Here is a 15,961-nt window from a genome sequence, read left to right as displayed (position 1 = left end):
TCTTCCTTCTCTAGTGTGGTGCCCAGAGCCAAAGCGACTTCTGGAATGGTCTAACCAACATGCACTGTTGCAGCAAGCCCCTCCTTTGTCCTAAAGACTATATTTCTGTTAATGCATCCCTATTTTGCTCATTTGCGTATTTTTCCCTGCACTTATTACTATTCGTCACACCAGGGTCTAGGGTTGCTAACAGCGAAAACTCATTCCCTCACAGCCCTTTCTCTCCTCTCCCTTCTTCTCTCCCTCTCTTATTCCCTTTCTCCCTTTCTCCATTCCTTCTTTCTTCCCTCTCGCCTTCTTTCCTGTTTTTCTCTCAGCTCAAGGCAATGCATCTCTGCAGTCAATTTATGCAAATATGTATTGAGCACCTGTGTCTGCCAGCCCTGTTCTGGGCACTGGGGTTTGATAGATGATTACAGCCTGCTTCCTGCCTACAGGAGCATCCTGTCTGGCAGTGCAGAGGACAGAAAGGTAACAGCTACAACACCTTCTTGAGGGTGTAATTGAGGGACAGCACAAAGTGCAGAGGGATCTCAGAGGGGTGAGCAACTACTGTATGTACCCAAATATAAGGCAATCCAAGTAAATGTTACAGGCAATCCCCATTCTCCCTATGAGAAGATGCACTTTATTGTTGAATAATATAAACTGAATGGGGTGAAGATGAAATAGTCAGACATCTACTTAAAATATTTCATTTATTACTTTAGTTATATAAACATATTTGCAATTATTCTCATATAGAATACTAATATGGAAAGATTGCTTTTGTCAGTTTCAAATTTCAGGAAACAGTTTGATTCCAATTATTTTCTGCGTGGCTTTGACACTAGTGTCACCATCGTGTGTGGGGGGGGGCAGCTTTTTACTACAACACATCGTACTCTTAGAAATCCAGATGCTAACACACAGCCCTTTCGAATCCATGTGTCAGGCAACCGCTGGGCACTGTGTCTCCACCGCAGGTCCAATCCGCATCACATTTTGACAGTGGGGATTCATTTGCTGCAGGTGAGTATTTGTGATCTGCACAACATGGCCACTTACTGAGGTACTCTGAAAGTGGCCTTTAAAAGGCCTGTTCACAACAACCTCTCACCCTCGCCGTCACAAAGTCATATTTGTTTGCATTGCCTTATCTGAGGAAAATTCCCTCGATTCGCTTTATAATACTGCTGACCTCCATATGCAACCCAATGTCACATAGATTAAAGGAGGATCAGCCAGGTGAGGCGGCTCAGGCCTGTAATCCCAGCACTTTGGGAGGCTGAGGCAGGGGAACTGCTTAAGGTCAGAAGTTTGAGACCAGCCTGGCCAACATGGTGAAATCCCATCTCTACTAAAAATACAAAAATTAGCCAGGCATGGTAGTGGGCGCCTGTAATCCCAGCTACTCGGGAGGCTGAGGCAGGAGAATCGCTTGAACTCGGGAGGCAGAGGTTGAGTGAGCTAAGATTGTGCCATTGCACTCCAGCCTGGGTGACAGAGCGAGAGTGTCTCAAAAAAAAAAAAAAGTGGGATCACGCTAACGGACCTTTCTCAAACAGAACTTTGGGGTTAAAAATTAAGTCACCGAGCGAGCATCTGTAATATGAGAAATTAGTAACTCAAATACAAGGCAATCTTATATTCAGACATATGACGTCAGGGTGGGGTGGGGAATCAAGGTTTCCCGGAAGTGGAAGCTTGGAGCTGGCCTTAAAGACCCTAGAACCCTCTGGGATGGGTCATGTACTGTAAGCAGAAGGCACCGGAGATGCAGAAGGCTGTCTCCTGAATACCCCGCTTTTATTCGCATAGCTTCAGGCTAGCTTTGCCCTGTACCATTGGAAGATCTTGGGCACCTCTCTTCCACTCTCAGAGCCTCAATTTCCCTATCTGTGAAATGGAAGTAATAATACATATTTCATAAGGTCTCAAGGGATACAAGAGCATGGAAAATAGAATTGAAAAAAACACAACTCATTTGAAATCGGGTCTTCTTGGGGAAGTCACTGCACTTCCTAGGCCTCAGTGTTCCAGCCTGTGAAATGGAGCTCGAGAAGGGCACAGCTGCACTTCCCACTGAGTGTGGTCCAGGTGCCTGAATGAGGAATGCCTGTTACTGCCTCTGCCAGGAACACTCTACCTATCTCTTCCCATGGCCGATGCCTTCTAGTCCATCAGATGGAGCTTATGTGCCCCCACCCCAGATTCTCCCTAAACCCCCAAACAATGTCATCTCATCACTCTACTGGGATCTGTTTTATTTTCTCCGTGGCTTTGATTATTATATAATGTGATCACAATTGCTTGTTATTTCTATCTTCAGCATGCCATCTCCAGGGCAGTGGGGACCTTGTCTGTATCTACCCGGCCCAGCACAGTGCCTGGAGCATAGAATGTGCTCAATAAATCTTTTAATGAATGAGCGAATAAGTTAATGAATATGGGTTCCCTCTTCCCAATCTTTGGACACTAGGTTTCTTCTATTCCTTGGCACCTGGCCTAGGGGATAGAAAAGACTCCACCCAAACCCGGGAACCCTGGGCGTACTGTCTCCAAGCCCTTTACACGGTCTCAGGCGCCCTTCTGCCTCTGTGTAAGTCCCCCGCGGCCGAAGCACTCTCCAAAGAGGTCTGCCGGGGCTAGGACTTGGCCGGCTGGGGCCCCGCGCCTGGAAGAGGGCCTGGCACACAGTGGGCCTTCTCAAAGTGTTAGAACAAATGGGTGAGAGGCCAGCAGACTGCCGATCCTGGTACCCGAGGGCACCCAGCTGCCCTGCGCGCCTTCCCGGCCCGGGCGCGGGAGCGGCGAGGGCGGGAGGCTTGGCTGTGCTTCTCCCGCCGCCTGGTGCAAACTTTCAAAAGATGCGGCGGCCGCGGCCCCGCCCCTGCACTGTTGGAGGCGGTGGGAGGCGGGGGCGGAGCCGGCGGGCCCGGGCCGGTGGCTCCGCCTCCTCCTCCCGCAGGCGCCGCCGCCGCTCCCTCCTGGCTCCCGCCCCAGCTGCCGCCCGCCGGCTCGCCAGTGCAGCGGCGATGCCCCGGAGCGTCGACCCCGGTCCTGGTCCCTGGCCCGCCGCGTAATTAGCCTCCGCGCGCCCAGAGCGCGCCGCCGCCAACGCCGCGCCCGACGCAGCGATGGGCAACACGGTGCACCGGACCCTGCCAGGTACGCCGGGGAGCCCTGCCCGGGAGGCGGGCGCCGGGCTTCTCTCCTCCAGGGGACCCGCTGGGTGACTCTGGAGAGCCATCCCACGCCCCTTGGAGCCCTCGGCGCGCAGCGGGCTGGAGTCTCCGGTACCTCCCGGACCCCAGCCCGGCGCGCGCCCCGCGGCTGGGCTTTGCGCCCCGGGAGGGCGGGTACCGCGTCCTGGTTACCTTGGGGACCCCAGTCCTCATTCTCCTGGCTTTAGCCAGATGCGCAAAAAGGGCCGCTGGGGCGATGCCGCGCGCCCCCTCGCCTTTGTTCCAGCCCGAGGGCGCTGATGAGCAAACTCTAGGCGACCTGGGTGGGGGTGACTGGAGCCGGGCTCGCCAGGGCTTCCGACGGTCAGAAGCCACGCGTGGTGCCGAGACTGCAGCTGCCGAGAATGAGGGGTGCTCGCAGGGGCACCCCAGTTTCCAGCCTCCCAGCGCCCCCGCGGCGCATGCTGCCTTGCTTTGGCCACGTTCCCACGCGCACCCCGGTTGCGCCCCCCTCTGGTGTCCGCTCCACTGGGGACTCCATCGCCCCCTCGGAGTCGCTGCTGTAGATCGCATCGCCCCCTAGTTAAAATCAACCCCAGAATTTCTGGGACCGGAGTGAGGGGATCCGGAGCAGGGTAACGGGGTAGGAGGAGGCCTTACTGGAAAATACATGATAATTGTGGGAACAGATCAGCGGTCCCGCGCCCGCGCGCGCCCGTGGAGGCTCAGTGCCCAGCACTTTGCATACCCCAGCTCGGTATGCAAAGAAGCTTCGCGATAAAGATGTGTATCCCAGTTTTACAAATAAAAAAAATTGAGTGTCAGAAGAGGTGAAATGACTCACCCAAGGTCACACAGCTAGTAGTGGGAGAATCTGGAGTGGGACCTGTGTCTCTCTGCCCTCCCTCCCCTCACACGCCCAAGTATTTAGAAGTATTTTGTCTTAAGGCTGGGCCTTTGTAGCATCCTTTGGGCAAAAGGTGAGAGGAGTGTGTGTGTGTTTAAAGCACAAAGGCTCGGCTCAATGGGGAAGCAAGTCAGCTGTGAGGTTAATTTAGTGTGAGGTTCCAGAAGAGGGACATATCACCCCATCTCTGCTATAATACTCCCATATAGCTCTCCTTCTAGGCATTACATGCTCTTAAAGGATAACTTCCCCTGGAGCGGGTTGAAATGGACAGTGCTGAGCCCAGGATTCCCAGGGTCAGCTTATGGAAGAGGAGCCAGCTCCTACTTTACAAGCCTCTGAGCAGCTGCACTCAAACGTTCAAATTCCCAGAGAGCTGAAATCATCAGCAGAGTCACCAGCCAGTCAGTGGCAGAGGTGGGATTAGAACCCAGGTCTGCTTACTGGAGAATGGCCTCTACCTCCTGTGGACAGGGCTATTGCCAGGTTGGGGGAGAACCCACCCGCCGGTCAGGAGATATCTGGGGATGCTGGCAAATAGGGCAGCAGATATTCTCGCCACAAAGACTCTCGGATGAGGCACCTCAGCACAGGCCCCTTTGCTCGGTTTCTTAATTTAAAAATGTTTATACTATTCTAGTAAAAAGCCATTCTGCCACCTGTGGGTCAGCCTTGGGGTGCGTAAAGGGACAGACACACGCCAGGCAGGCTAAATATAGCTGGTGATTTATGTATTCTCCATCCCTCTCAACTCTCTCTCTGTGGGCTGGGCCACCCTAGGCTGGGAGCCGGCAGTTAAGGTTGGTTACCCACTGCAGTGTCTAAGTATGGGGAATTCAGACTCTCCTCTGGGGCTTGAAGCTTGCACTGAGTTTGAGGAAGGGGTCAGAACTGGAATTCTTGAGTCACATCGGGTGGCAGGTGCCAAGAATATGAAGGGCCGTTAATTGTTTTCCGACCTACCAGTATGATTTTCTTGCACACCCTGTGCTGTTTTTTATACCTCTATGCTTGGCATGTGACGGTCCCCACGCATGGACTGTCCTTTCTTGTCTAGTCTGCCTTTCAAAATCCAGTTGTGGTTACCTCCTCCAGGAAGCCTTCCCTGACCACCCACAGTCTCATCCTTTGCTCTGCTACCTGGATACCTGAAGTCCTTTCCTGCTCATCGTTGCAATGACTGCATTGTCATTGCCTGTCTCTGTGACTCGTTGGGGTTCCCTGAGGACAGAGCCCTTGTCTTGATCATCTTGTATCCCTGGTTGCCCATCCCAGAGACTGGTGCCTGGCAAGGGCTCAAAAACTGGTGGTGCAGCTCGAATGTTGCCTGAATCTCAGGCTGAAGGAACACTTGGCACAGTCTTGCCCTGTAGAATCCTTGTGCTTTCGTTCTCAGGAAAAGGACACATGCGTGGGGTTCTTTCTGCGGGACTTGAAATAGAGAGCTGGCATTTGCTGAGCACCTGGATTCCATGCCAGGCTTCCTGCATATGTGGCTTCATTTACACGCCAAGCATGCTTCTCCTCAAGGCTCTGCACTTCCGCATCCCTCTCCCCGGCACATTCTTCTGCCCTCCTCCCCATGGCCCCCACCAGGCTTCCCTGGGGTCTCTGCTTGAATGAGGGGCCTGCTGTTGCCACCAACCCCACTCCTTTGACCCAGCTTTAAGTTTCTCCTTAGCATGTGTCACTGTGCGACACGCTGTATGTGTGGTTAGCAGTTTCTTGTCTGTCTCCCCCAGGGAGATTTTGTGTTTTATTCACTGCTATACGTTTAGCACCTGGAGCAGTGGCTAGTACAGAGTAAATGTTCAGTAAGTACATGTTGGATGGGATGAATGGACGAATTTAATTCTTCTAACATCCCTCAATGTAGTAGACATTATCGTCTCCGTATTACAGTTCAGAAGCCAAGGTTCAGAGAGGTAAAGTGGCTTGTCTCAGCTCACATAGTTCACCTAGTTGGCAGAACTGGGATTGAAATCTAGGTTAACTTAGCTCCAAAGTCCTGCATTCTTATTCTGACATGCTGTGGCCTCCCAGCCCGTGATTTAGATAACATTTATTGGGTTCCCCGCCATGCACGTGGCATGCTATGCTATACAATAAGGAAATGCCAAAGAAAGGGAAGGTTCTTTATGATCAATTGCGGAAGCCTCTTGTCAGCTCTTGCAAAGCGCATCAGCATATTCAGAGAAACGCCCTTTAAACAGAACCGTGCAGCTCAGGACCTCATATCTACTAAGCTCCTACTGTGTGCTCTACATTCTCTTTCCAGTTGCAACTCAACCCTGCAAAGTAAGGTGCCGTTCTCCTCCATTTTAAAGAGATTAAGACACTTTGCATACAGTTAGGCAGTGGCAAAGCTGGGCTTAGAAGACTGAGACCTGTCTGACCCCTAATGCCGTGTAGTCCTTCTCTCTCGAGTCCGTTAGCCTCCATCTGGGTATTTGAAGGGAGAAAAAAAGTGTAAGCAGGTGGGGATAGAAGAGGGCAGCATTCCAGGATGAGAGTGAGGGGAGGTGGAGGGAGGGACTCATCCTCTTCTTCTCCTAACAGCACATTCCAATCCCTTCCTTCTCGCCTCTTGGGCTCGCCCGCAGCTCTGGTTGGAGAATACACTAAATTCAAACAACAGGTTGGGTTTAATCATTAAGGTGGCCCACACTTGACCAAACCAACAGCTTTTTCGTATTAGCTCAATAACCGGCCATCCTGGAGCTTTGGAGTGAGGAAAGTGTGTTGATCCCGCTCTATACCAAGCCCTTGGTCAAGGGCTTTACCCACAGTACCTATTTGAAATCCTCATAACAACCCTTTAGAGGGACTATATTTATCCCCATTTTACAGGGCAGCAAGTGGAGGCTCAGAGAGGTCAAGGACACAGAGTAAGGGGAGAAGCAGCCTCCCCTAACCTACGTGGACAGTCTGTAAGTGCTGCATCCAGACAAAGAAGCACTTGCCTACCCCAGACACTCTGACACCCTCCCTTGCAGAGCCCCTTTCTCTTTTTGGCCCAGATAAGGGGCCATGTGGATGCTGAGCCTACCCGGGACACATCTGCTGCTCCCTGGCTTCCTATCAGCCATGGGTGGTGTTGCTCCCAGGGCCTGGCAGCCACTGTTTTCCCTGGATCTGGACTTTCTCAGCTCTTGGGAGGACAGCGACCCTTGTCACCCTCCTTCCAGCCATGGCAATACTGCATGGATGGCCTATGGAGTGATGTTGCCTTTTCTCTTTCTACCTCTCCTCCCCCTTCCCCAGTCACAACTTCACGTTCAGTTGGGCTTTACCTTGCTTGTCTTGTCCCATCTTCCTCCCTTCCACCAGGTCATTAAGAGCCACCTCTATCAGTGATTCTGTAGAATCAGAATCGCCTGCTACCCTCATGAGCTGGCCCTAGTGGAAGGGGCCAACATGCTCTAACGGAACGGGGCACCCATTTGGTCACATCACTGGAGAGCACAAGGTACTGCTACGCTGTGACTCAGAGAGGGAAAGTCAGCACCCAACACTCCAAGCAAGGCCTGGCCACCAGACCATGTGGTCTCTCCACCGTGGGTTGTGACCGGCTGTAAAAAAAATCTTTAATGACATAGAATTTTAAAAATCTGGTGCATTTATGTAGTAAGAGTATTTTTGCCTCAGAAACTTTTGTTTCAGTTGCACATGCAGGTGTGTGTGAGATGTGTGTTTTGGCGTTGCCGTGTAAAATGCATTTCTTTCCCTGGGTCACAGCGGGAGCCGTTGAGAGTTGGAAGGCCCTTGGCCTACAGCAGTGCAAGGCTGGTGTTATGGTGTTAGACTCAGATCTTAGAGTCAAGCTGCCTGGGTTTAAATTTCAGCTCGGCCAATTCCCAATGGCATGACCTCTCTCTGCCTCAGTTTCCTTACAGGGAGACTAGGGGTAGCTCCTTCACGGTTGGTGGGTGTGGGAATTACGTGGAATAGAGAAAGTGAGGGTTCAACACATACCCAGGATGGTAGCCATCGTGGTTCTGGGAAGAGAGGCCTCAGGCCTGCTCCTGGAGTCCCTGCACGGGGCTGGCTGACAGGTGCCCTTCACTCCTTGCCTTGAAAACCCTGCCCCAGGTGACCACAAGCCTCAAACCAAGGGGCTGAAGATGGGGAGGCACCCCTTTCCTGTCTACTGACAGCAATTCCCAAGGGTTCCTTGGGCTGTTTCCTGAACACCTGATTTCTGCTAAGAAGGGTCTGCCCGGTGAGTTGCATTTACAGTTCTCCTGTGTTCACCAAACCTCCAGGCCAGGCTCCATGCTGGGCAGGGGAACACAGCCTGGGTTTAGGGACTCAAGTTCTAGCAGGAGAGACCAATAAGGACACAGCAGTTACAGTACGTGGTCGGGGGGAAGCTCAGGGAGTTGTGAGAGCCCAGAAGATGCAGAGGAGGCTTCCTGGAGGAGGTGCGCTCTGTCTAGCTGAGCCTGGAAAGAAGAGACATCAGCTAGAAGGGAGTGAGAAAGGCTGTCCAGGGCACCATGTGCAAAGGCCTGAGGGAGGGAGAGCAGCACAGGTATGAGGAGCTGTGGAGTTCTGAGGACCCCAGTGCAAATGGGGGTGGGATGTGGGGTCACAGCAATGGGAAAGTCTGGAGGCGGGGGCCAGGGGTAAGAGGAGGCTTCTTGTAGGCCAGGCTGCAGTCAGGAGGCTTGGATTTCTCAGCTGCCACACTCCCAACCAGGATAATGTGCTGTGTTTGCCAGCAGGGCCGTAGCATTTTCCCTGGGCTGGACCTCAAGGGCCGCTCAGAACAGGCTGTTTAATCTCCCCCATGGAGAAGAGTCAGCTCTGCTTCTCTTTTGGACCAAAGGGCTTTCTGTACTTATGGTGCTCTCTGAGGGCTTAAAATAGAAGCCCAGAAGCCAGGTGTGTGGTTAGAGCTTAAAGCAGAGAGGGAAGAGGGAGGGCGCCAGGTCGCAGCCCGGCAGGTAGCACACGCTCACCTGGGCAGCGTTGCGGGGTGGTCCGAGTTTCTGCACACCTGCCCTGCACTAGGCCCTTTATTCCATCCCATTGAAACCATCGTGAGAGCCTTGCGAGGCAGTCTTCTCATGTTACAGAAGGGGAAACTGAGGCTCAGAGGGGTAGTGAGATCTGCCCGGCCCAGGTGGCCAGGAAGTGGCACAGCGAATTGGATCCCAGGCATGCTGGGCACCACACCCCTTCCCCTCCATCCCATGGGGCACTGCACCCTGGGACCTCTTGGGGCTCCTCTTGCTGACTTGCTGCTGCCCCTTGTCCTCGTCCTGAGCACCTGAGCCCCATCCTTCCTGCAGGTGCACTCCCTTTGCCCTCTGAAGATGAATTACTTCTGTCCACAGCCGTCAAAATGAAGCTGTGCCTAGAGAAGCCCCCTGCCCCCGCCCACCTCACCCCAGGCCTATAGACTCTGGAACTCAAAAGCTGGATGTGGCCTCTGGGAATCTTGCCTGAGAGGAGAAGGGGTGAGCTTGAGTTCTGTGCTCCTTCTTCCTGCCCAACTAGGACTCAGGCTCCTGACTCTCTGCCCGGTAAAAACTGGCCCATGCCACCACCCCCAGCCCCCAGTGGCAAGCATCACAGTACTCCCAATGCCTTCCCCGGGCCCAGGGTGCTCACAGGCCTTCCCCCATCCCGGACCTCCAGGCAGCCCCACCAGCCAGTGAGCAAGGGCCCAGGTGGGGGTGAGAGCCCTTTGTCATCCAGGCCCACGTCTGTCCTGCAGGTGAGAAGCGTCCTGTCCCCATGCTGTGCCCCCAGCAGCAGCAGATTAACCGCACTGGCTGGAGTCCTTCCTTCTTGGTTCTGAGTCTGGTCCTCTCCCCTTTTTAGCCAGACAAGTGACATAACCTCTCTAAGCCTCGGTTTCCTCTTCTACAGAAAGGGGAGAATGATGTTACCTGTCAGGCATGCCAAGTGTCCAGCAGGTACTAAGTGCTCACGTAGCACCTGCTAGGACTGTGTATTCACTGGGAGATGGGCCCCTCCTCCACACTGATCTTAGGATTGGGTGCTCTCAAGGGAGACAGACACTAACCACTAACTTGTCTCACATAGCCCGTCTGTGCCAGACAGTGTTCTCGGCAGGTACGTCCATGCCTTTCAGGACAAGCCCTGTGAGATGGCTCCTATTATTAGTGCCCCAACTCTTGGGAGAACATAGGCACAGAGAGGGAAGGTAACTTCCCCAGGGAGCACGGCTCAAGCAGTCCAACAAGATTCCAGCTAGAGGGAAGGAACGTCAGTGTGGAAGGAAATGTTGGGTCAGGGTGGAGGGTTCCCATGGAGGACGTTTCCATTTGCACTGGAAGCCTTCGTCATATCTGGCAGAAATCTGTAAGCGTTTAGAAATCTTGGCAGGTTTATTTTTAATTGCTCACCTAGTTCTTCTACTTTTCTTTGTCTCACATCGCACCTCTAGGCATGGCAGGGTGGGGGCCCTCTCCAGGCAGCCTGTGGGTTCACCATGGGGATTCCCAGCAGATAGTCCCCAAGGTCTGGTGTGCGAATCTCCAACTCCCTGCCAAGGCAGGTCAGGGGAGAGCTGATGCCCTGAGGGCTTTCTGGGCAGCAAATCAAAGGCCGTGCCATCCCCAGAGAGGCAAAGACTCTCCAGCAACACAGTCTGGGGGGCCGTGGCGGCCTGAGAGCCGCCTGCAGACCTGAAGGGGAAGGGCACGGTGGACCCAGTGCAGACATGACCAGTGTGTAGACATCAAAGGAGAGCAGATTCCAGTTCAGCCAAAGGAGGAACTAACTGTAGGAACTGTCTGGAACTGGAAAGCGGGGAGAGCGTGCCTGTCACTGGAGTACACAGGTAATTAGCCAAGCTGGGACTTGACATGGTTCTTGCAGAGGCCCTGGAGTATCCAATGCATCTCAGATGAATTATCCACGAAGACACCTTTTGACCCTGGGGTCTTCCAGGGAATGCCTTCCAGCGCCCATCTGCCCAACTCCTGCAGAGCCCTTCACTTTTTTTTTTTTTTTTTTTTTTTTTTTTTTTGAGACAGAGTCTTATTCTGTTGCCCAGGCTGGAGTGCAGTGGTGCAGTCTTAGCTCACTGCAACCTTTGCCTCCCGGGTTCAAGCAATTCTCTGGCCTCAACCTCCCGAGTAGCTGAGACTACAGGCACCCGCCGACACACCTGGCTAAATTTTGTATTTTTAGTAGAGATGGGGTTTCACCATGTTGGTCAGGCTGGCCTTGAACTCCTGATCTCAGATGATCCGCCCACCTCGGCCTCCCCAAGTGCTGGGATTACAGGTGTGAGCCACCACTCTTGCCTGGCACCCTTCACATCTTTCACTTAGACAGTCGTCCCCCTTTCAGTTCTACATGGTGGAGGGTTTAGCCCCACTTTATAGATCAGGACATATAAGGCACAGGACAGTGACGCCACCTGCCTCAGCCCAGTTCTCATACCTCCCTGTGTCCACCCAGCCTCAGAACTTTCAGATAGCGTCAGGTGTTTCTGAGCAGAGTTTGAGACAGCCATCCCAGGACCGCAGACCCAGCAAACTCATCCCTTCTTCTCCTTTCATCTTCTTATTACCAGGACTCAGGGCCACCCAGAGCTGGCCACTAGCCTCCCTTCTAGGCAAGGGGGGAAAGTTCTTTAATGACTAAGCCACTTGGGGAAATGGGTGGGGTCGAGGTGTCTTGGGCAGTATTGGCACTTGGCAGAATGCCCACAGCTATTAAACAGTGTATTTTGTTTACATCCTCAACATTACACGTTGTTTATATCACAATTGCATCCCTCAGGCACGTGTTTTCTTTCCTTTTGCTACAAGGATGGATTTATGAGATGGGTCTGCGCTGTACTCCGTGTCTCCATTGTCAGGTCTGCCTGGTAACTTTCCAGTCCAAACAAGCAGGTCTCCATGTCTCAGAAAAGCTTCCCTTCCCTAAAAGTTTGGGCCATTCAAGGGCAGGAGATGGCAGAGTGGAATTTCCATGTCTCTGCAGGAGCTTCAGCCCTGCAGATAGGTCACTCAGGGGCTCTGTTCCCAGGACCAGAGGGTGCTCAGAATCCCCATCCCAGCTCCCACGTGGCAGATGGGGATACTGAGGACCAGAGCCTGGCACAAGGTCACCAGGTGATTACAAATGGGGTCTTTCGCTGGAATCTCAAGAAAAGTGGTGGAAAGAGGGTTGGTTTGGAGGCAGTCCCAAGTTTGAATCTCAGTTCCACTGTCTCTAAGCTGTATGATCCTGGGCAAGTCTGTTCCTCTCTGAGCTGTGTTATATATAAAGTTTCGGTGCCGCAAAAGGAATAGCACTCAAATATAACATTTTCTTAATTCTCAGCAAGGCAAGTTACTTCTGTAGAAGGGTACGCCCTTACAGATGGAGCAATGGTGAGCGCACACTTGGACAAGGGAGGGGAAGGCGTTCTCATCCCTGATGCATGTGACCCCTGCTGCTGTGTCGTTCCCCTATTGGCTAGGATTAGACCGCACAGGCTAAACTAATTTCGACTGGCTAATTTAAAGAGAATGAGGGGGTGAATGCTTTGGCAGGAGTCAGGGCAGAGCAGGTAGCAGGTAATCGTAATGAGTTAGGGTGGAGCAGGTGATCAGAACGAGTTAGGGTGGAGCCTGCGATCGAAGTGAGTTAGGGTGGAGTAGGTAATCGAAAAAGGTTGCTTTACAAGGAAGTTTAAAAGTAGAAGGCAAAGAATTGGACATACTGACATATTATTTGAAAAGAAATTTAGAACTCATGTCTAACAACCCCTCCCCTTGTATTTCCTTACAGCTTTCTTTTCAAACTTTTTTTTTTTTTTTTTTTTTTTTTTTTACCATGTCTTGGCTTAGTTCTGCTTGATTTTCCAAAAGCAGTAGCTTCTCTGGATAAGGTGGAGGATAGTTAAGTGAGGTTTTAGTTAGTGCTGTTTTTATGAGCCTTTGCATCAACTTACGGATGCATGGTGTGACATAGCACCTGACAAGACGAAGTACACCTATTATGGCTGCGAGGGAAATAAGAATTGAGGGTATTATTCCTTTCCATTTACCGAATTACTTTTTTAGCCATCCTATAAAGGGATCATTTACCCGAGTTGCTGGCTAACTCATTGGATAGAGCAGTCAGACCTTGCAGTGCCTTTGTTATACTTCCATTAGGGGCGCTGTTGTTTGGGATAAAGGTGCAACATTGAGTTTTAATCATGAGGCAAACTCTTCCTCTTTCTGGTAATATGTCTAAGGCTATCCTATTTTCCTAAGCCGTCTGGCTAGTAGCTCCTATTTGTTCAGCTATTTCTTTAACAGCATCTCTACTGTAGTTAATAAATCGCTGTTGGTTGTAATAGATGTAGTTTATCTAATCTACATTTTTATTAACTGTCACCCACCAAAATATTGACTCAAATCCTGCAGCTATTTGATTTCAGGCTTTAAATTGATCTGGTATTCCCCATGGGACTCCAATTGCATCTAAATAGATGCGAGAGTCAAAAGACCCATAGGGCTTCTCTTGCTTTACGATGTCTTGTTTTTCCTCCCACTGGTGGATGAAATGCCAGGGTGAAAGGGATAGCCAACTGGACTAAAGCACAAGCGCCACTCCAGTTATTCAGCAGAGTGTCCAGTAAAGGTCCACCACAATACCACCCCATACATTCGCTCTGGGATGAACAAGGGCTGACTTATTGGTAAGCTCTTGAAAGTTCTTAAGCTCACTGCATCCCTTCAGGTCTCCAAGGAAGGCTGAGTTTCTTCCCTGTCATGATAGACCCGAAGTGAACTTCGTGTTGGGACATGGAAGCTGGATGGCCCTCGGGGGCTGACCCGCAGGGTGCTGGACTTCGGGATATAGCAGAGAGAGAGCTTGGCACCACTTATTACTTCAGGCTGTAGAATCCTGGAAAAGAGCTACCATGCAGCCCACGCCTGGTTGACTGGAGGACCACCTTAGTGGAAAGGGGACAATTTGGGCCTCTGGCCTGCCATGTACACAAGCATAACAATTGCTTTTGTTTAACGTGCAGACGGAATATTTGATCCATTCCAACCAGACATTTGCATCTTGATATTCTAATTGCCAACGTTTGTTTTAAGTCTCTAACTTCTATGATCCTCTAGCAAAATGAATGTATGGCTTTTAGGAAATCACAAAAACCGGTTGGGGCAGTCCATCCTTGCTCTTTACTAGTCCATAGAACGTTGGACCAACTATGGCATAAAAGCTCTACATCGGGGGCAAGACTCCTAGTTGACACTGGGGTCTTTATAGAAATCTTCCCAGATTAAATGGTCCCAATTTACTAATGCCCAGTCTGAAGAAAGTCAGGAGGGACAGAGGTACTTTTCTGAAGTAGAGAGCTGTCTTTGACTTGGCAAGTCCCCACAGGGTATGACAAGGCAAGCATTGAACGCAATAGTTTGAGGTGAAATTGACTTGGTTTTGTTAATAACTAGATGGTCAGCAATAGAGCGAGGAAGAAGAAAGATTAATAGAATAGATGAAAGAGTTTAGCTTTAGTTTGGTAGGGTTTTCCCCTGGGACTATGGCCCATGACTTTGGAGGGGGTGGCGCTTTCTTGACTCAGGTGTGATGAGTCCATCCCTTTTTCACTGTACAAACAGCTGTCTTGGTGGTTAGCAGCACAAGGCAGGGTCCTTCCCAGGCTGGCTTGAGTTTTCCTTCTTTCCATCCTTTGATGAGAACGTGATCTTCAGGTTGGTGCTGGTTTACCGGAAATTCTAGGGGTGGTACATGTGCTAAAAGACTTTTAGTTTTGAGGGAAAGGAAAGTGGGAGATAAACCAAGTATATAATTTGTAAGAAATTGACCTTTTGTTTTAAATGTGGGGACATCAGCAGTGGACTTTGTAGTGCTTGGTGCCTTCTTACTGAGAAATTTCCTTTAGCACCTATTTTTGTTAGTTTTTAGACTGAAGAAATCCAAACACCATTTTATATTTGACAATGCTTCCTGTATGATTTTTATACCAGATAAGCTAAATTTCACTTTTATATTAGTGTGTCAATGTTAAACTTCGTTTTAATAAAACTTTGTAGACATTTAATTTTTAATGTCTGACCATAAGGTAAGATTTTTATAGACTGTTTTTAACCTTTTATAATTTTTGTTAAAGAGCAGGTTCGTGCTTTAAGAAAAACCCATTGTGTTATTTTAATGTCCAGTTCACAGAAAAACTGGATGATACCCTTTTAACTTTAGCCAATATGTTTACACACAGAATTTCCTTTACAATTAACGTTTTAAAACTTGCTTAAACCTTCAAAACAAAAAAAATTTTTACCCTTTTAATGTAGGTAAAAATCCACATTCTTATGTCTCTTTATAATCCTTTTACTAAAAGTATATTTTACTTTCTTTATACACCTTGCACATCAACTTTTTTCAATAGTTTTACATTCAGGAGGCCTAATTACTTTTATACGACGTTTCTTGCATAAATTCCTTTTTATAACTTTTTTTCTTTCATGTCTTTCACAGACAATTCTTCAACATGCCTCAACTTTCTGACATTGCAAACATCTCTTTCTTTAAACAACCAGTTATTTTAGGACAATAATTTACCATATAACATTCTTTTTACATAAATTCTCCTCCCAACTTTTTTTTTCCCCTAAAGATGATAACCATTCTTTTCCAAAGCAAACTTCCTTCATGTCTGTGGACTAGACTGCCTAAGGCCATAAGATTAGAAGTTAGGATAATACATGTTACACTGTTAACTTTTAGCAAATTTTACTTTTATTGAAAACCGTGTTAAGTTTGGGATTTCAATTATCCTTTGCTGTTCATAAGACCTTGTTTAGTCCAAATTAACTTAGAATTGGTATAGATGATTCCTTCCTGGTTCTGTAAATACTTTAAGGCTTGGTTGAGTAGAAACAGCTGGCACTTT

At 50.0% G+C, this 15,961-nt stretch overlaps 1 protein-coding gene across 2 annotated transcripts in view; it reads left to right on the top strand.

The window, feature by feature from the left end:
* The first annotated feature begins 2,975 nt into the window (after positions 1 to 2,975).
* NEURL1B (neuralized E3 ubiquitin protein ligase 1B) overlaps positions 2,976 to 15,961 on the top strand; it is a 49,740-nt gene continuing 36,754 nt past the window's right edge. For both annotated transcript variants that reach the window (XM_055285233.2, XM_055285234.2), the window contains exon 1: positions 2,976 to 3,150. In XM_055285233.2, the coding sequence (XP_055141208.1) occupies positions 3,120 to 3,150 (31 nt within the window). In that variant the 5' untranslated portion in view covers positions 2,976 to 3,119. The remainder of the gene's footprint in view (positions 3,151 to 15,961) is intronic.

The sequence above is a fragment of the Symphalangus syndactylus genome, chromosome 7, assembly GCF_028878055.3.
Source record: "Symphalangus syndactylus isolate Jambi chromosome 7, NHGRI_mSymSyn1-v2.1_pri, whole genome shotgun sequence".
NCBI classification, from domain to species: Eukaryota; Metazoa; Chordata; class Mammalia; order Primates; family Hylobatidae; genus Symphalangus; species Symphalangus syndactylus.
The sequence above is the reverse complement of the archived record's forward strand: the minus strand, read 5'-3'. Positions and strand labels throughout refer to the sequence as shown.